At 33.6% G+C, this 20800-nt stretch overlaps 1 protein-coding gene across 8 annotated transcripts in view; it reads left to right on the forward strand.

Annotated features, from left to right (window-relative positions):
* Window positions 1-20800, forward strand: part of Mctp (multiple C2 domain and transmembrane region protein) — a 204383-nt gene that overhangs the window by 77138 nt on the left and 106445 nt on the right. For all 8 annotated transcript variants that reach the window (XM_072533100.1, XM_072533099.1, XM_072533095.1 and 5 more), the window contains one exon: window positions 20071-20188. In XM_072533100.1, the coding sequence (XP_072389201.1) occupies window positions 20071-20188 (118 nt within the window). The remainder of the gene's footprint in view (window positions 1-20070; window positions 20189-20800) is intronic.

Below are 20800 nucleotides of genomic sequence, written 5' to 3' on the forward strand. Positions count from 1 at the left end.
AAAGAAGAATCACGGGTTTAATACACCCAAGGATTCTAAACTACAGTCTAAATTTTTCTGATGAGGTACCTTTTTATTAACCTTGACAGGAAGTTAACAGGGAACTCCCACTTAGATGGTAGAGCTAAAAGAGCATATATTGCCTATGAACTATAGAATGACAATAAAGGCAACCGCTAAATTAGCTAAGAAGACGGTAGGCCTAAGACTATTATGACCTGGGGATATTTTTCGTTGTTTAACTACAACAATTACAAAAATTGTCAAGTGTCACACTGTAGAGCATGTCCTATGTGAAAACCAGAATTATTATCGTTAATTATAAGAGTACGCGTTAGGCGAGTCCTCCTTGCAAACATAAGGGGGATGTCCGCTGGTGACTTGTCCAACTTTTTAGAAATGGCAGGATGGGCAATGAGCTCAGTACGACAGATCCCTGGGAAGATGCCTAATGGGTCTATTGTGGCCTGTGGCCCCAAAAGTTCTGTGGGAATTAACTCGCCCTCCCTGCTCTACACAGATGATCAAGATCTGCTTCCGATATATTTCGTATAATTTCATCAAAGTGCAAAGAAATGCTCAGGTTGATTGGTATTAGGAAATACTAAAAAAAATATAGAAATACGACTGAGAACGTACAAAATTATAAAAAATTATAGAAATACAACGGGGAGTTTGAGGAAAAATAATCAAAAAGAAAATACAGTGAAAGAAAGAAAATATGGGAAAGAAGGTGATATGGAGACCGAAGAACAGGCTTTGAAAAAAAAAAACAAAAAACAAACATCAACGTGATTTTAATGAAGGCACTTCTTCTTCTTCTTTAAGTGCCATCTTCGTTCCGAAGGTTGGCGATTATCAGGGCTATACGTATTTTCGAAACTGCTGACCGAAACAATTCGTTGCTGCTACAGCTATACCATTTCCGTAGATTCTTTAGCCAGGAGTTTCGTCTTCTTCCTATGGACCTTTTTCCTGCTATTTTCCCTTGCATAATTATTCGAAGCAGTTCATATCTTTCGCCTCTTGTAATGTGTCCCAAGTATTGCAGTTTTCGTTTTTTGATCGTAAATATGACTTCCTTTTCTTTATTCATTCTTCTCAAGACCTCTTCACAAGACATGTGTGACTCTCTCGGTTCATGATATTCTCATGATTCTGAGATACATCCACAGTTCAAATGCCTCTAATTTTTTGGTATCAATCTTTTTCAACGTCCATGACTCCATTCCATAGAACAGCACAGAAAGTACGTAACATCTCATCAGGCGAAGTTTCTTTTCAAGGCTCAAATCTTTTCCGCAGAACACTCTCTTCATTTTAGTGAATATGGATCTGGCTTTTTCTATTCTTATTTTGATTTCTGCTGAGCTATTGTTGTCTTCATTTATAAAAGTGCCTAAATATTTGTATTTGCTAACTCGATCGATAATTTCATTGTGTAAATATAAATTTTGGACATTTTGTGTTGATTTCGATATTACCATAAATTTAGTTTTCTTTATGTTCAAAGATAGTCCATATTCTTCGCTGCAGTCTGCTATCTTATTCACCAATGTCTGTAGCTCTTCAAGTGTTTCTGCGATCAGAACGGTGTCGTCGGCAAATCTCAGATTGTTTAATGGAGGCACTGTAAGAACTTTATACAAACAAAACCTGCAAAACAAAGATAGCCTAAGTGATATCCAAAGGATTTGTGGTAGACAAAGAACTCAAACAAGGATTATATCTGTCCCCAACTTTGTTTAAGAGCAAATACTGAAGACGTGGAAAGGAGATGTAGTGGTATGGGAAACCCTCTCAACGTCACCACATTGTACACACTGTACTTTGCAGACGAATAAATAGTCTTACTCAGGACTACAAAGATCTAGAATATATGACACTCAAACTTGAGCAATATCAGAAATGGTGCTTAAAGTAAATGTCTAAAAACCAAAATACATGTATATAGAAGGAGAACGTCAAAATCTAATTTTGGAAGAGCACATCAACAAATAAATCTCTGTAAAATGTAAAAATATGTAGGCATACACATAACCAATTACGGTAAGTTAGATGAAGAGATTAAACACAAAAATAACCAGGTAGGACAAGTTATTCGGCAATTGAACAGCATAATGTGGGTCGTGAGATAAACTAATATACTTACAAAATACTTAATGCAATTTGCAATATTGTTACAGGAGATGAAACTTGGATATATTCGTATGAACCTGAAAGCATGTAACAGTTTACTTTTTGGATATTTGATAATACACCGAATTCCACTAAATTTATTCGTTCACAAAGAATTTTCTAAAATAATCGCTTGCTTCTTCGGTTATTCTAAACTCATCGAAAGGGCACCTAAAGATTTTCTGAAACAAATTGGAATACAGGCATTCATAGATGGAATATAGGATGTTGAAATGCAACAAGCTCTCCGATTACAACATCACAAATCGCTAAATGGAGCACTAGTCTCAGCCCAGGAGTATGAAGCAGCAAAAAGCATTTCCAAAATTAAGAGAAATAAGATTTCAAGAAAATAAATGATCTAATCTATCGCATCCAGTTTTCAGCTAGAAGTAAACCCAAGGTAGTTCATATCGAGAGACTAGCTCCATACCATGGAACCATCGAGTTCTATGGAGAGGGTATCACGTGACTAAAAACGACCTCACTTCGGCCATATTGTTTTGACACTTTTGACAGATCGTATATGTTTGTTTACGTTTGTTGATTTTCGAATATTTTTAGTTTTATAATACTTTTATTGTAAACAAAAAGAATTACTAAGAATAATCAAAGAGAGGAAAATGCAAGACTTGGGTCATGTGCTAAGAGGCGAAAGATATGAATTACTTCAAGTTATACTGGAAGGAAAAGTACAGGGCAAAAGATCAGTAGGAAGACGCCAGAACTCGTGGCTGAAAGACCTGAGGAGATGGTTCGACCGCTCATCCGCAGAGATCTTTCGCGCAGCAGCTTCCAAAACTACATTTGCCATTTGGATCGCCAACCTTCGAAAGGAGACTGCGCAATAAGAAGAAGAATACTTTTATAGAAACTGTAATAATATATTGTGATAGTGCATAATAATGGTTTCTTGTTCTCAACGTAGTTGCAGTGGCAGAAGAAATGTTAATAAAAAATCTTCAGGAATAACGTTCTACAGGTTAGTATACAAATATGTAAACAAAGTAATGGCCCGTACTTCAGAGAATAAATTAATAGTTTTTGACTGTATTAATTTATCTTTATGTATATTATATCGTGTTTTTAGTGTTTACCGCGGGATAAATAAATCATAGTTTATTAAAAATTTATTGCACTTTGTAGATTATGATTAAATCTTCTGAATAACTAGTCATATTTTTATAGTAGTTTTAATATTATTGAGTCCGGCCATGATCTCACCGCCATATTGGTATCACCGTTAGCCACGCCTACCTACGCCGTTTTTAATACACACGTTAATATGCTCATAGCTTCTCCATAGATTCTAACTCGATGCATGGAACTGATCCACCCCGTTGGCTTCAATCGATCCCCGATAGTCCAGTTATTCGAGGCGAATAACTATAAAGGAGGAAGCAGTGTTACGAAAGATCTATCCCACATAGAAAAAGTCCATCGACGAAAAAGAAGAAGTAGTTCGAGAACATTCAAGATGACATCGAAAATTCTTGAAAGGTCTAGTGAAGTTTGGAACGTCAGAAAATATTTATAACAGATGTTTTTGACAGTGGGAGGATAGTTGTATTTTTAATTTGGAATGTTGAAGTATATAGTTGTCAGTTAGTTAAAAAGTATTGTAATATTGTTGGGGTTGAATAAAGTTAATTTTCAAGAAGTGTAACAATATGTACGCTTACCATCTTTTATCTTTTTAATTTTTAGACTTACATCATAATATTATATTTATAATTAATATGTTACAATGAAATGGACTTTTAACACGCGAAAAGTAGAGATTAAATTTCATGACTCAACGTCAAAATGTCGTGTAAAAAATATATTAAAACCTAAAAAATGGATTGAATATATTATACTTTTCTAGAATTTATGGTTGTCAGAAGATTGTATCACGAATTTCACATTAAAAATTTCTACATGATAATTTTTAAAGACTGAAACATAATACTGTTACTTACGCCAAATATAGATAAAAATTAAGGGACGGAAAAGAAATTATTAAGGATAACATATTTAAGGGTTTTTCAAACAACAATTTTATAGACTAGAAAGCAACAAACAATATTATAAGTAAACAAAATTATAATTTTAGTAGTAAGGAAAAGGTGACATAAATCATAATCAATATTTTTGCATTCCCACCTGTTTCAAGATTATCAGTTTGTCGTGGTTAACTTGGTCAAAGGTCTTTTCGAAGTCGATAAAACACATACACAATGGTTGTTCTATATCCGTACATCTTTGAACCAGGACCTGCAAACTGAATAATGCTTCTCTGGTTCCAAGATTGTTTCTGAAATCAAACTGTATTTGACTTAGTTGTATTTTTTATTTTGTTATAAATTCTCGAGTGCAGTGTTCTTAAAAAAAATTTCAGTACATGGCTCATTAGACTGATAGTGCGATGATTGCTACATTGTTTAGCCTTTATTTTTTTCGTTATCATTACCGTTATTAAAACACAAATTAAAAAATATTATTTTGTTTCTTTCGCTCCATCGTATCCACGTATGGATATTTTTATGTATGGCGAACTTTACCACGATATCTACATATGGAGATTCATATAGGGGATATTAATGCACTCTGTAAAAGTGGTGTAGATTAATTTGGATCGAGAATTAACATTGGTTTCATTAGATAGCAACAATCATGTTTTGTTCGAAAGCATATGATCCTTCTAGTTCGCTACAAGGACAAGAAAGACGTTTGTCTGCTTACCAGTAAACATACTGCAGGATTTTGAAAAAGAGAACGATATGTTGTAGGAGGAAATGTTCTCTACTATAACAAACCGAAACATATTGAATTCTACAATCAAAATATGGGTTCAGTTGATGCAGTGGACAAAGATGTTGAACCGTACAGTCCTTTTGGACCAGCAGTTGAACCGGAAATCCTACACGTGGTTCACCATGAGTAAGGTGAAAACCAATAGGTTTGCACCTTTTTTATCTTATGCTATTGAACTCCGGAGTATTTAACAGCCAAGCTCATCAAAAACAAGTTTCAATGTATAAATATACAAAACTCTGCTGCCGAAGGATATTTCTGAAATATAGTAAAGGATATCAAGGAACGAATCATAAAAAAAAATGAACCTACTACATCTGGGAAACCGTGGCATGCAATGGCCGATTTTCCAAAAGAATTTTGATAAAAAGAGAACTCGACGAAAAGTTTGTGTAATTTGTAAAAGACATGAAGTGCGTAAACTAACGAAAAAATGTTACATCGCTTGCCTGGATAAACTTGGACTTTGCTCAACGGAACATTTTGAAAGTTTTCATATGTAATAAAAATAATGTTCTTTTATTTTTTGCTTTGTTCTGAATATAATTAAATGGTTCACTGTTTTTTTATATATGTTTTATTTTTTAATATTTGGTGTGACTATAAACTAAATACACAGATACATTTTAATGATATCCAGATGTGGATATTTTGGTAGTAGGCAGGATGGATATACTGGTACACCCAAATATCCTTATGTGGATATTCTGGAAAACACTATAAATTGTCATATAAATTCAAATTGCTTCAAACATTTTTATGGCCCCCATAGGTGAATATTTCTTCTATTATACATCATAACTATCGTAAAATGTATTTTCATTAAAAAAAATTTGCTGGTATACAGCTCCCTACCTCCAAAAATGACCTGGAGCGGAAGGGGTTAACAGAACAATATTGTTAAAATGTTAATTATTTTTAGAAACGTCACGTCATTAGGAAAAAATTGCGGACGTAATTATGTCGATTTTTGTATAGATTTATATCTTTTTGTAATGTATGCGACCAAAAACTTTGTCCATTATATGGTAATATATAAGTTAGTAGTATATAATCTCCTTTTTCCTTTCCTTTTTTTTCATATAAGTTTATTTCACTTTCTTGTCAGAGAATTTCACTTTTTCCGCGTAGGCTAGAACATTTGTTTTGAGATAAAACTAAGGGTCTGAATAATGGTCGTAAAATTTACGATGGCCCGGTTTGGAAAAAACTTTTTGGGCTGAGATGTTTAGTATCCGCAACGGAATACTAAAGTCTGACGTCACACGCTGAGAAAGGAAAGAGCGTAGGAAACTTTTTTTTTTTAATTAACAATAAATGGAAGTTTACAAGGAAATACGTTTTTAACGTTATGAAAATTTTATAAATAGAATAAACACAACAGGACCCTTCAATTTACAGAATGTAAAAATCCTATCCACAGAGAGTAAGATTGTTTCAAGAGAAAGGAACCTTTAATAAAAGAACAGATACCAACAGATATTTACCTGGAACGTTCGCACACTTAACGAACCTGGAAACATCCGCAAACTGTGTGACATATTAGCACAATATAATGCTGATATTACTGCAATACAAGAAGTACGATGGACAGGCCATGGCATAATCCAAAAAGCAAACTACAATATATACTATAGTTGCCATAGAACCAGACATGAATTTGGGACAGCCTTTATAGTCAATAATAAAGTCAAGCACTTGGTTATAGATTTTAAGCCGATAAATCCGCGAATGAGCTGCTTAAGGATCAGGGGCAAGTTTTTTAATATTAGCCTTATTAATGTACATGCCCCAACAGAGGACAAGCAAGACGAAGAAAAAGACAATTTCTATGATGAATTAGAAAGAACATATGACAATTGTCCCAGAAATGATATTAAAATAGTAATCGGTGATCTGAACGCAAAAATCGGAAGGGAAGAAATATATCTACCGCACATTGGTAAATATAGTCTTCATAATAATACTAATTCGAATGGACACCGAGCAGTCACCTTCGCAGCCTCAAAGTATAAATGAATAATGCGCTTAAGAAAGTTATAAGTTCACTGTCAAATTCGAATGACAGGAGGCCAACTTCTGCGCTTTCGGCTTCAGTCGCCGGTGGTGGAGATGTTATATTGTAGCTGGAACTGTTGAGACTCACCGGAACGGTTGATAGCTTACCGTTATTTCGACTTTTGAAAAATTACTTTTTTCCGCCTAAATATCTCAAATCTATGTATGTGCGTGTCTTTTGGAGGTAAACCGCTCGCCTAATAATTCATACAAAGTGTGATAAAACTCAATAGGAGACAGTACACATACATTTATATATTCTTTATAGACCCAGTGGCGGATCCAGAAATTTTTGTCAGGGGGGGGTCATGGGTCTAAAGGGTGATTTTGATATAGGAATTAGATTTTTGCACTTTTACGATTGATATGATTTGTGCCTCATCTAAGGGAACCATTTTCTCAATAATTATTTTAGGCGATATATTAAACCAATATGAAGTTATTAAAACCCAAATACCCTACGGGTGCAAAGAACGGTACAACATTAAGGGGTCTTTAACTTAAACAAACAAAAAATGATTTAAACTTACATACTCTATGACAGTAAAATCAAGTGTACAAGACCATTAAACCAAAGGAAAGTTATTATAATATAAATACTGAAAAATCAAGGACTGTTAATTTAAACAAGGTATTTTGAAGACAATTAATTTAAAGCCACTTATCCTATAGCTATAGCCACAATTAAGAACAAACCAAGGATAAATAATTATAAACCAAAGTTAAGTAATTTAAATGCAAAAACTCAATGTAAGTGTAAACATGGATGTATTCAACATTCTTAATAAACTCTATCTTATCGTCTTATCCGATATCAATTTGTAAAAACATTCATTTATTCCTTATTGCTATACGGAAGTGGAAACATGGACTCTCAGAATTACAAGTATGAGGCGTATAGAAGCCTTTAAAATGTGTTTTTCGAAGAATGCTGAAGATTTCATGGACAGAGCACGTGACCAATAACGAGGTGCTGGGAAGAATGGGGACTGAGAGAGAACTCCTAAATATTGTAAATAACAGAAAAACGACTTATCTAGGACATATTTACAGAGAAGAAAAATATAACTTACTACGACTCATAATGGAAGGGAAAGTAGAAGGAAAAAGAGGTCCAGGAAGAAAAAAATGCTCCTGGCTGAAGAATGTAAGAGACTGGACAGGCATGGACACACATTCGAAACTTAGAACAGCTCAAGGTAGAGACCAATTTGTTGGAGTTATAGACACCCTTCCATAATGATGAAGAAACCTTAAGAATAAGTGTAAACAGCATTTTATTTAAATTCATTTATTCAACAAAAAATGAAATTCAACTGAAAGCGACGGAAATGGATTTTTGGAGAAGAACCGCAGGAAGATCTAGACGAGAAAGGATTACCAACGAACGCATTAGAGAAATAGTGAGAATCAAACGAACAATCACAGATGACTTAACAACAAAACAAGTTATCTAGTTCGGACACATACAAAGAATGGATGAACAACGAATACCAAAAGAAATATTAAAATGGCAACCAGAAGGAAAGAGAAAACGAGGTAGACCGAGAAAAAGTTGGCAAAGTAGACAATAAATCAAGAACTGAGAGAGAGGGTCATAGAAGAAGACCTATGGAACAACCGGACTAAGTGGCGATTGGAAGTCGGAAACCGGCGGAGAACGTTATAAACCGACAAGTAGTAGTAGTATTCAACAAAAAACATAATATAATTAAGGAATAGTTATTTCTATAATTAGGCATATTAGGCTATAATTGAGTGAAATATTTTTTTAATCGGTATTGAAATTTTTCTCACGAATTGTCAGCAACAACTGGCAACGAGTGGTAAATAAAAGTTCATTGATTAAAAATACTAAAAGAATAAGATAAGTAAATATTATATAATTTTATAAAAATTTATTCTTTTCGCCTATCCGATTTAGCAAATCGCTCTATGATTGCATCAACATCTAGAAAAATTTCAGGATGCACGTTGATGAGTGCTAAACCAGTTAACCTTTCCGCAGAAGTTCTATTTCTAAGCCAAGTCTTTAGACCCTTAAGCGTAGAACGCTCTGTTGTTGCTGCACTGACTGGCAGTGTAATTAATATTTGCATAAATTTTCTGATATTTGGATACACATGAATATCGCAGTTTTCTAATACTTCTAAAATACACTCAGGAAGTTTTCCATTATTTTGCACGACTCTTTTCCACTTTTGAATCCACAGTGAAAACTCTTGTTCTACTGTGGAATATTCAGTAAGTAGTTGGTTCAATAATATCCTGGTGTCAACAATTTTTTTAATGATACTTTATCTTCTGGTGTGTTTACAGTTTTAGGTAAAACAACTTGAAGATTAAATAGATTCATAATTTTCGGTGAAAGTCGTTCTTCTAAATCAGTTAAGATATTGTCTAAAAGGGGTAAATAAATAGATCTTCGGAAATATTCTTCGCAAGAGTTAGCAGATTGGTTTTGACGACAGGTTTGACGAGAAACTATACAAGCCTCTGGCACTCAAATGACGAATTGACAAAATTTGAAAATGGCGTAACTCTAAATTCGTGGAAGTCTTAGTCGAGGTATTACTGTATTTAGAATTGTTGATTTTTTTAAAGAGCAATTTAAAAAGCTTCCGTATAATTGTACACTTACCCGTAGAATAAATGAGTTTGAATCATTTCAACTCTTGACTTTCTGCTTATAGGGTTGATGGGTTTTAAATTATATATTTAGGATTATTTGATTGATATTTAATTTTGTTTTGGGGGTGGTCATGACCCCCGTGACATCCCCCTTGGATTCGCCACTGTATAGACCCCTAATTATATTCGCTTATTTTTGAATCTTATGAACCCTGACAGCATAGTAAATGCTATACAAACAGATAATATATCTGGTAACTTAATTATAAGCCCTTTTTGACAAAAACTTCCATTTCACCAGAAGGCTCTATATATTTTTTGTTTACTGTGTATTTTTTGTCTTCTAAGACATATTTATAAAACAAATGGCTTAACATTTATTTCATTTATGGTAAGACTAACCCCGAAAAGGCAATCCCTTATAATATACTATGCCATTTTCCTTCCTCGGGCTGTCAGTCTCATTAAATCCGGACAACATAAAACAACAGGAAATTCTCTTGACAGAAATTTATACTTGGCAACTTCATAACTTGGGAAAAACACAGTTGTGTTGTTAAATTTTTCAACTACAAATTAAAGTTTGCATATTATATGTTTCAAAAATTATTATAAAATAATCACGACGAGTTGTGGAACATCCAACAGAAGCGATGCTTTTTCTGATTTCGGATTTGTGTTTAAAATCCAATCATTACCTGATATTGCTTATTTAGAATGCAGAAATACATTGTAATTCTTATGAAAATACAAAAATAATATTGGTATTTATTATTTGTCTTTATCACACAAAATGTTTTTTTAATCTTGTCGGTTTTCTTCTTCTTTTACGATTCTAGTTCTATGGTCCTCGATAATTCAAACCTCTATGTTTCCTGTAGTGGGTTCGGTAGATTGACTAAAAATCCAGCGTGTTAAGAACTTTCGTCTACGAGTTAAAAGTAAAGTAGTTGGTACGAATTTAGATATAGTTATTTGATAAAACACGTTAAAAGCTTGGAAATGGCGACTTATGAATATTGATTTACTAATTTGTGGCTTAGAAAACCGTAAAAACTCTGAGAATCTTAGTTTCTTAGCAGTAGAGGGCTGTCAGTCTCATTAAATCCGGACAACATAAAACAACAGGAAATTCTCTTGACAGAAATTTATACTTGGCAACTTCATAACTTGGGAAAAACACAGTTGTGTTGTTAAATTTTTCAACTACAAATTAAAGTTTGCATATTATATGTTTCAAAAATTATTATAAAATAATCACGACGAGTTGTGGAACATCCAACAGAAGCGATGCTTTTTCTGATTTCGGATTTGTGTTTAAAATCCAATCATTACCTGATATTGCTTATTTAGAATGCAGAAATACATTGTAATTCTTATGAAAATACAAAAATAATATTGGTATTTATTATTTGTCTTTATCACACAAAATGTTTTTTTAATCTTGTCGGTTTTCTTCTTCTTTTACGATTCTAGTTCTATGGTCCTCGATAATTCAAACCTCTATGTTTCCTGTAGTGGGTTCGGTAGATTGACTAAAAATCCAGCGTGTTAAGAACTTTCGTCTACGAGTTAAAAGTAAAGTAGTTGGTACGAATTTAGATATAGTTATTTGATAAAACACGTTAAAAGCTTGGAAATGGCGACTTATGAATATTGATTTACTAATTTGTGGCTTAGAAAACCGTAAAAACTCTGAGAATCTTAGTTTCTTAGCAGTAGAGGGCTGTCAGTCTCATTAAATCCGGACAACATAAAACAACAGGAAATTCTCTTGACAGAAATTTATACTTGGCAACTTCATAACTTGGGAAAAACACAGTTGTGTTGTTAAATTTTTCAACTACAAATTAAAGTTTGCATATTATATGTTTCAAAAATTATTATAAAATAATCACGACGAGTTGTGGAACATCCAACAGAAGCGATGCTTTTTCTGATTTCGGATTTGTGTTTAAAATCCAATCATTACCTGATATTGCTTATTTAGAATGCAGAAATACATTGTAATTCTTATGAAAATACAAAAATAATATTGGTATTTATTATTTGTCTTTATCACACAAAATGTTTTTTTAATCTTGTCGGTTTTCTTCTTCTTTTACGATTCTAGTTCTATGGTCCTCGATAATTCAAACCTCTATGTTTCCTGTAGTGGGTTCGGTAGATTGACTAAAAATCCAGCGTGTTAAGAACTTTCGTCTACGAGTTAAAAGTAAAGTAGTTGGTACGAATTTAGATATAGTTATTTGATAAAACACGTTAAAAGCTTGGAAATGGCGACTTATGAATATTGATTTACTAATTTGTGGCTTAGAAAACCGTAAAAACTCTGAGAATCTTAGTTTTCAATAAGTGTTCTATAATAACTATACTATTGTAAAAATAAACCTATAACTCTGATATTGTGTGGAAAATTGGGTCTTATAATGTTAAAAAAGTAATTAACCCTTTCAGTACCTCTTTTTTTTTCAGCGAACGAAAAAATATTTTTTGGTTAAAATGTACTTAAAACAGTTCATATAACACTTTTTGGACATTAATAAAAATATAGCATGTATACATAAAAAAATTTATTATGGGTTCATTTGTACCCAAAAGTACTTCTAAAAAACTAGCGCATATGAAACATAAAAAAGCAATTTCTTTCCTTTTGAAGGCACAAATGGACATTGCACTTCTGACATTTCCATCTTGATTTTCCTATACAACCAGGGTTTTTACATCTTAAAGGTAAAGGTAGCTGAGGGTGCTCTGGAAAATGTCCAATGATATCTAATCGCACCTCAGTAAGAGGTCTAATTTCAATGTTTTGGCGTTTTTCAGCTACTACTGGACTAGATGTACCGCTTGAAGCTCTTCCCCGTTTTCGGTTATTGAAAGAGTTGACTTTTATGAGGGCTTCACCAACTTTCATCCTAAAGTGTAGAATGTCCATGATATCTTTTTTTGGAATTCCTAAAGTATGCATATCTTTTTTATATTCTAACCATGAATTTGTTACGGCCATGTCAACTGCATGGAAGATTAGTCGAACAGTCCACTTTCTGCAACGGTTTTTTACTCTGTAAAACGCAATAAAAGCATCTGTTTTATCTATGCCACCCATGGACTTTTGTATAACTTCGGGTCGACTTACGTCAATGAAACATTTTGTTTGTTTATTCCAACGTTTTACAACATCTTCTGTACCAACCCCAACGAAGTTGGATACCATTATCACTGACTTGTTATCTAACCATCTGGTTACTACAATTCCATCAGAAGAGATAATTTGTTCCGTTGATCCTCTCTGGTTTTTTGAAAAATCTTTTACATCAGTTAAAGGTGGTTTAGAAAATCTATTGATCCTCGCAGTACCAGCAACAAGTATTGATTTTTGGTTGAGAATTTGTAAAAGATTATAGCTCGTAAAATAATTGTCACAGTACAATGCACGCTTATTAGGTTCAAGTCCTTTTGTTAATTGCAATACGATAGCTGCACCTTGTCCATATTTCAAATTGGATGGCCTTGCATTGGATCCCTTTGAAAGGCATGATTTGTTCGTCTATGCAAATATTTGTTTCTATATGCAGTTCTCTACATCTCTTTAGGACTGATTCAAAAACTGGTCGAACTTTCTACAGTTTGTCGTCGCTCTGTCTGGTTTCCAGATTGTCAACACAATGTATGTGCGTGCGCGTGTTTGAAATAACGATTCAATGTCATTGTGTCCGAAAAAATATCAATTTTTAAAGATCTGTCCCAATACATTCGCAGTCTTGGAAATTTTAGACAGCCTGTTAGAATACTAAGGCCAAAAAATGATTTTATTTCTTGTAGATTACACGGTACAAATTTCTCATTTCCAGTTTGCAAAGCATATATATTCGTATATTGAATGAAATTTTCGAATATACTTTCGGGAAAATATCTCATAAAATATGTAACTGGATATTCCTCAGAACAGTTTTCATTAGAAATCTGTGTTATTTTATTAGGTAATTGTCGTGTTAGATATTGAACATTCTGTAACCATTTTACATTTTTTTTCAGAGTAATGAAGTTATCATAGTTACCATCGGTTTCGCCCTGTTCATCTATCATATGTCCGACTCTCTGTCTTACTTGTATTTTTTCTTCGCAGTCACTGTCGTCATCACTAACAAATCCTTCTATGTCGGATAGTTTTTCCAGCTCTTCCAGGAGTTCTTTCTCAGTTAAATACTTTTTTGGAGGCATTTTACTCTGAAACAAAAAATAACACTGAGTCATTTTGGCTACAATTGTGCCCATCGAATTTGAAGCACACTTCTATATTTGAAAAAAATCTAATTTCAATAAAATATATTCACAATTAGTAAGAAGTAACACTACTTTCAACATTGCACTGAAAAATAAACGGCGATTGACTTTATTCAAACTAGTATTTGAAGAAACAAGTACACTTACCTCTTATGAACAATGCAATTGCCGACATATTGCTTTTGACATTAATTTTCTTATAGCACAAAACCATCCATGCGCCATCTAGGTACAAAATGCAGAAGTATAGTACTTATAGAATATAGATTTCGATAAACTTGCCTAAGTTGCAGATTCCTGTAGAATTCTATATGCATTCAAATTAATGGGTACAATTATACCCAGCATGAGTGAAAGGTTTAAAATTTTAGATTGATTCGTCAATCAGTGTAGCACTTTACCGCATTATGTGTCATAAATGGCACAAACCAAAAAATATTTTTTTAATGTTTTAACTCAATTTTTGTCGTAGCTGTATGGCAGCAAATATCCGAGGCGTACTAATAGTGCATGCTAGATATGCGGCATAGTTCTGAAAGTGAGATTCTGAACCACGTGAAACAGTGTTCGAAGTTTGAAGATATTTTTCATGGTAAAAACGTTTTTTACGACGAGAAAAAATTTAAATTCATTGTATTGTGGTATTAGATATCTTCTCAGGTAAGTATTAAAAATTATAAATGTTGAAGGTCTCTCGTAAATCCTAAAAAGAGTTTGTCCTATATATGGTACTCTATGAAGTTATGAACTCATTGACCGTTTTTGTAGATATGGATCCGAAACTCGTTTATGGTAAAAATCAGGTCGAAGAAATATTATTTACGAATATTTTTTCATTTTAAACTGAACTGTTTAACTGCGGTGAACTGTTGGTTATTAGCCAGAATAGCGAAGAAATTTTATTTACTTCTTTTGGATACCAAACTGGCAATAGCCGATACTCTAGGGAAAGCGGGAAAACCAAGTAAACATAACAGAGTAGGAAGACTGTCAAGTAGAAGCCATCAGCAGATGTATGAGTTTGAACGAATAAAGGGACCCATTAAAAAAATACACCAGAAGACATACGTAAAGATGGGTTTGATCATTTTCCCTATTGAGATCAGAGCACTAGGTCAAGATGCAAATTTCCAGCTATACAGCGAAAACATAATAATGTGCACAAAATGCACAATTTCGTTAGTTTAGTCTTAATAAGGTACCTAATAGGTAATAGCTAAATAGGTAATATCTTACCTATGGCTAGGTATGGCAAGAGAGATGGTACAGGAACTCGTTGTGGCTACAGAAAGTGTAGGTTTAAATATAAATATCTCGAAAACAAAAATCATGACCAATTTGGTACCCAACCAGAACATCAGTAATGGTGGGAAAGAAATAGAACTCGTAGATAGATATAAATACCTGGGACATGAAATTATGATTGGCAGGGATAACCAGACTCATGAACTGAAGAGAAGAATCGGCCTTGGGTGGGCAGCATTTGGAAAACTGAGAGAAACTTTTAAAAGTGAGCTGCCCACATGCCTAAAGAGAAAGGTATTTGATCAGTGCGTCCTCCCAGTCTTCACGTACGTAGCAGAAACACTTACCTTAACAAAAGCAGCAGCTACCAAACTGAGAGTCACGCAGAGAAGAATGGAGCGGTCCATGTTAGGAATAACTCTGCGAGACAGAATAACCAACGAGGACATCAGGAGAAGAACCGGAGTGACTGACATCATCGAGAAGATAGCCAGACTAAAATGGAGATGGGCAGGACACATAGCCAGAATGACAGATGGGCGATGGACAAAGAGGTTATTGGAATGGAGGCCAAGGTAAGACAAGAGAAGCGTCGGTCGACCACCTACGAGATGGACTGACGATTTAAGAAGACTCAATAAAAACTGGATGAGAGCGGCGCAAGATAGACGGGGTCGGAAACATGAGGAAGAGGCCTATGTTCAGCAGTGGACGCTTGAGGCTGGATGATGATGAGTCTTAATAAAGAAAGAAACTGTTATTTGCAGTTTCATACTGCACAGTGTGTAGCCTCAAACTAGTTTGTTGACACCAAAAAAAAATGTTTTTGCCAATAAAATTTTCCTCCTACCTAGATTTTTTTAAAAAATTCTTATCTGAGAATTTATTTTTGACAAAAAACAAAAATTCATGCGGTAAAGGGTTAAAAGTTATTTAATTTCTTTATCGCGAACAACTTGTTTGAGCAATAACATTACTCAGAAAAAAAAAAGAATTTACAATGATTCTGCAGCAGAATTTCTGCTGGTAGCATAAGCAAGAGATGTGTTATTATATCATTCATAGCATCTTCAATTTTTTCCTTATAAAAACTTAGAAAAACTTTTTTATTATTGCCCGGAAAAAAATTGTTTTTTCATATTCGGAAAGCTGACATTTTTTCAGAAATAAAAAAAGCTGCCCTGCCACAATTAGGGCCAAAGTTAGTCACTTTTCTTTAAATTCATAGCTTATTTGTTAAGTTGTCATAACAATTAAGAATTCTAATTAGCGTCATTTGAAAGATCAAACACTGAAGTTTTAGTGTATAAAGTTTGAAAAAGATTGCCTTTCAAGAAAGTCGTCTACAAAGCTTTACATTGTGAAGCTCCAATCCAATAATTTTCTTCAACTTGAAAATGGTAACTCATATATTGGTCATTCATTTCGAAGATCATCATCTACATTTTTAGTTGAATCTGGGGATGACTTAATGATACTAAAGAAAAATGGTGAGGGGTATGTTGATAAATCTTTAGTCCACAGGACAGAAATAGCTATAATCTATTTCTAATGAGTGTAGAGTAATAAAATCTCATGAAGTATTCAAAAGCGCTACAGGGTAATCCGTCAATAATCCGTCAATAAATTCCGTCCGCATTGCAAAATTCTGTCGTTTCATAAAGAGCAGGTAGGTATCACCCTGTTTTAAGGGATTAGTCCATTGTTATCGACAGATAAACACTGAGCCAGAGGCGCGCTAGTGGGTTAATTGACAAAAGAATATGCATTCTTAAAAATCATATTAAAGGAAATAAAAATGTAATACAGCAGAACAGTGTTATTAAAAAAATATAAAATGTAACAATAAAATATATACGAACCGAAATCGGGAAATACTCACAAACACACACGAATGAACTTTACATATTGAAACACTTGTGGGGAGTTTAAATCAATTTATTCACAAAAACTACAAAAACTTTACTGGATACGTTATTACAATTCTACATCACTATAGTCTTCATCCGAAGAACTGTCATCATCCCCTGGTGTTATAATTATAGGGTCAACCACCTGATCGACCAAGTTGTCCAGTTCCCACATTTTATCTTCCTCTTTTAAAACATGCTGGATTGCTTTTTGCCAGTTTTCTGATGTGATTTCCATAATGGCTTGATCAAACAATACCTTGACATCTTTCATTTTAAATGTGGTATTGTGCCTTGCAACATATCCTTTAACTTGTGCCCATATAAGTTTTATGGGATTTAATTCGCAATGATATGGCGGTAGGCGTAGCACAGTTACTTTATACTTTTCTGCTACATCTTCTACGGCATATTTTATGAAGCGAGATTTATGTTGTTTTACTACGGCTAGTAGTTCCTTCTTTATTGAATTCGTCTCAAACTGAATACCTTTATTTGACAGCCAGTTAATAATTTCTTGCTTTCTCCAAGCTGAAGTTGGTACCTTCTCTATGCGCCTTGAATGGTAGCTTGCATTATCCATAACCACGACCGAATCAGCTGGAAGAAATTTTAACATTTCCCCGAAGTAGTCTTCGAAGACATCCGAATTCATGTCCTCATGATAATCTCCCGTCCGACACGACTCAAAGCTTAACAAACCTTCTTTTAAAAATCCTTCTTCGCTTCCAATGTGAGCAATTATAAGCCTCTTCCCTTTTCCCGAAGGCACTTTAATACCCGTCGAAAGGCCTTCTATGAAAGCTTGGCGAGCACTTGTTACATTTTTATCTTGCCACATTTTTTGGACTATATAACCTTCGTTTATCCACGTCTCATCAAGATAAAAATTTTTCTTGTGCTCTCTGCGGTACTGTTTTATAGTTCTCAAATATTTTCGTCTCCAGCAAATGATTTCATCACTTTCCAGTAATAGTGCCTTTCGATTGTGCTTTTCCCAGGAAAAATTCATACTTTTTAAAGTTTTCCATAAAAGTTTTCTGGATATCAAAGGAATATCGTTATCTTGGCTTATCTTCATTAGTATTTTGTCAAGGGTGGGTATTTCCTTTTTAAAATAAAACGAATGAACTTTTCTTCGAATGTCACGTTTGGTGTCTTCACCTAAGATTTTTATTGGTCTTCCTGATTTTCTCTTGCATGGACTTAACTGGCCTGATATCTTTCTTTCTCGCAATAATTTAAAAATCGTGGACTGTCCAATTCCAGTCATTCGGGCACATCGCTCAACACTTTCTTGCACAGACAAACTAGGGCGATCGTGTTTTATGCAATCATATACATTTAAAATTATAACTTTTTCACTAACAGATAGCGGAGAATTTTTTACACCTCTTTTCTTTGGAGTAAATGTCGCCATTTTATAACTTTTTCACTATTTCTATATCACAATATTACTGTACGTTTAATTGGTGTAGTAACAATTACTAACTCGAATGTCGAATGTCGAATGATAATAATAAAATAAAAGAGGGATTATAATGAAAGTGTAAGTAAAACCTCATTACGCGTTATTAGTCTTCATGTTGATTTATTTTAGTTCTTAGTAATATTAGGAGGTGCGTCATACCCTTATCAGTTTCTTCTAATGCTTTTATTCGTTTAGTAAGGAAGTGAATTTGTTTTTATAAATAAAAATGTAATTAGCTTTAATGACCATATAATGGAATACGAGTTTGAAGAATAAGTTAATCGAAAAATTAAATAAAATTGGTTATCACAAAATATCCAAAATATGATATTTTGAGGTACATCAATTTTTGACGACGAAGTTGACATCCGTCCATTTGCCTACGCCCATGACGACACCGAAATTCAGGCAAATTTTATGACACTTCATGATTTATTACTCTACACTCATTTGAAACCAATTATAATAAAGTGTTTAGAAGTGTGGCAGCGATAAAAAGCACCCGATTTGCGACCAGATACATCAACAGCAGTTTTGTCCCTGGCAGAAACAGATATAATTTCAACAAAAGAAAATTCTACTGTTGTACTGAATAGTCCGGAACTATTCCAACTTTTGACACTACAGCCCGAAAGAGTTCAGTTGAGCTGCATGCAAACCATTCTCCGAGGTTTCTCAGCCAGGACATTCTTCTTCTACCTATTTTGCGCTTTTCTTGACTCTTTCCCTGCATTATTAGTTTTAGGAATTTATATATGTCACCACTTGTTGTATGACCCAGATATTGTAGTTTTCTTATTTTGATTGAATCCAGTATCTCCCTGCTGTTCTCTGTTCTTCTTAGTACTTCTTCATTGGTTATTCTGTCTGTCCAGGAGATTCTCAGCATTCTTTGATATGCCCACATTTCAAATACTTTCAATTTATTAAGACATTGTTTATTTAAAGTCCATGTCTGCACACCATACAAAAGAACAGAAATACATAACACTTTAGTACTTGTTTTCTAAGATTTTCCAGCCTTTTCAATTCTAACTCTAATTTCTTTGGTATAATCGTTTGTTTCATTAATGTTTGCCCCTAAATTAGTAGGCTATTTATTTTTATGCCTGCTACTTTATCTTCTAATGCTTTTTTGAATATTTACTCTAAGTATGCGTTAAACAGTGATGGTGACAATACCTCTTTTGATTTTTATTTTATTAGTTTTTAAATTATTTATTCTTATTTCTTATATCCCGTGTGTCGATGTTCTTTGTTCTCAGTAGTTTTATTAACGGATTATGGATTATACTTCTAATATAATATAAAGTAATTTATGTATATTTTATTTTAAAATTAAATATATTCATTTACTATTTGAGTACATCCGGGAAAAGTTCATAAAAAGTGATATTTTGTTATCTGTCAACAGAGATAAATGTTTTTCCCGTCACAGAAAAAAGTAATTATTGTAAAAATGATCCAATTTCTAAATAAAATTTTTATTTTCAGCTTAGCACAAGCGATGAAGTTTCCAGAAGAAGGGAGGTGGCTCTGCGACAACACTCCTTTTTTCAACTGCGGATTCACCTTCGAAGGGGACAGGGGTTGGCCGCCATGGATAAAAACGGTAAGTTCAGTTATTTCGTGACGAAATATCGAAACAGGAACTATTTTAATGTTATGATTACATCTACGTTATGCTAACTACGTTATTTTAATTAAACTTTTTCTGGATTATTAGAATTTATGAATATGTTATGAAATTTAGAAAATGTACATTAGCTATACAAATAAGTACGGGTAAAAGTGAAAATGTAGAAAAACATGGTTATTCTCTTTATCCATCTGCTGTCGCTAGTTCTTCTTACATGTCCATACCACTTTAGTCTTTTTTGTTCTAAATATGTTAGTATGTCTGTCTCTATTGATGTTCTTTGCTTTATTTCATTATTACTTCTCCTATCCATTCTTGTTACTCTGCTGCTGTTTTTCTTGTTTATGATCCAATTTTCAGCCCCATATGTCATAATACTTCGCACTAATGTTTTATAAATCTGTGTTTTTGTCTTCATATTTAGGTGTCTATCCCACCATACTGAGTTAAGTTGTCGGATTGCTGTTCTTGTTTGTCCTAATCTTTGTGAAATTTCTTCCTCCGTTGTTGCCTTTTTCGTGATTATAAACCCCAAGTATTTGAATTTATCCTTTCCTTTAATTGTTACGTTGTCATCAATCTGTA

Source organism: Diabrotica undecimpunctata, chromosome 5 (genome assembly GCF_040954645.1).
Source record: "Diabrotica undecimpunctata isolate CICGRU chromosome 5, icDiaUnde3, whole genome shotgun sequence".
In the NCBI taxonomy this organism is placed as follows: Eukaryota; Metazoa; Arthropoda; class Insecta; order Coleoptera; family Chrysomelidae; genus Diabrotica; species Diabrotica undecimpunctata.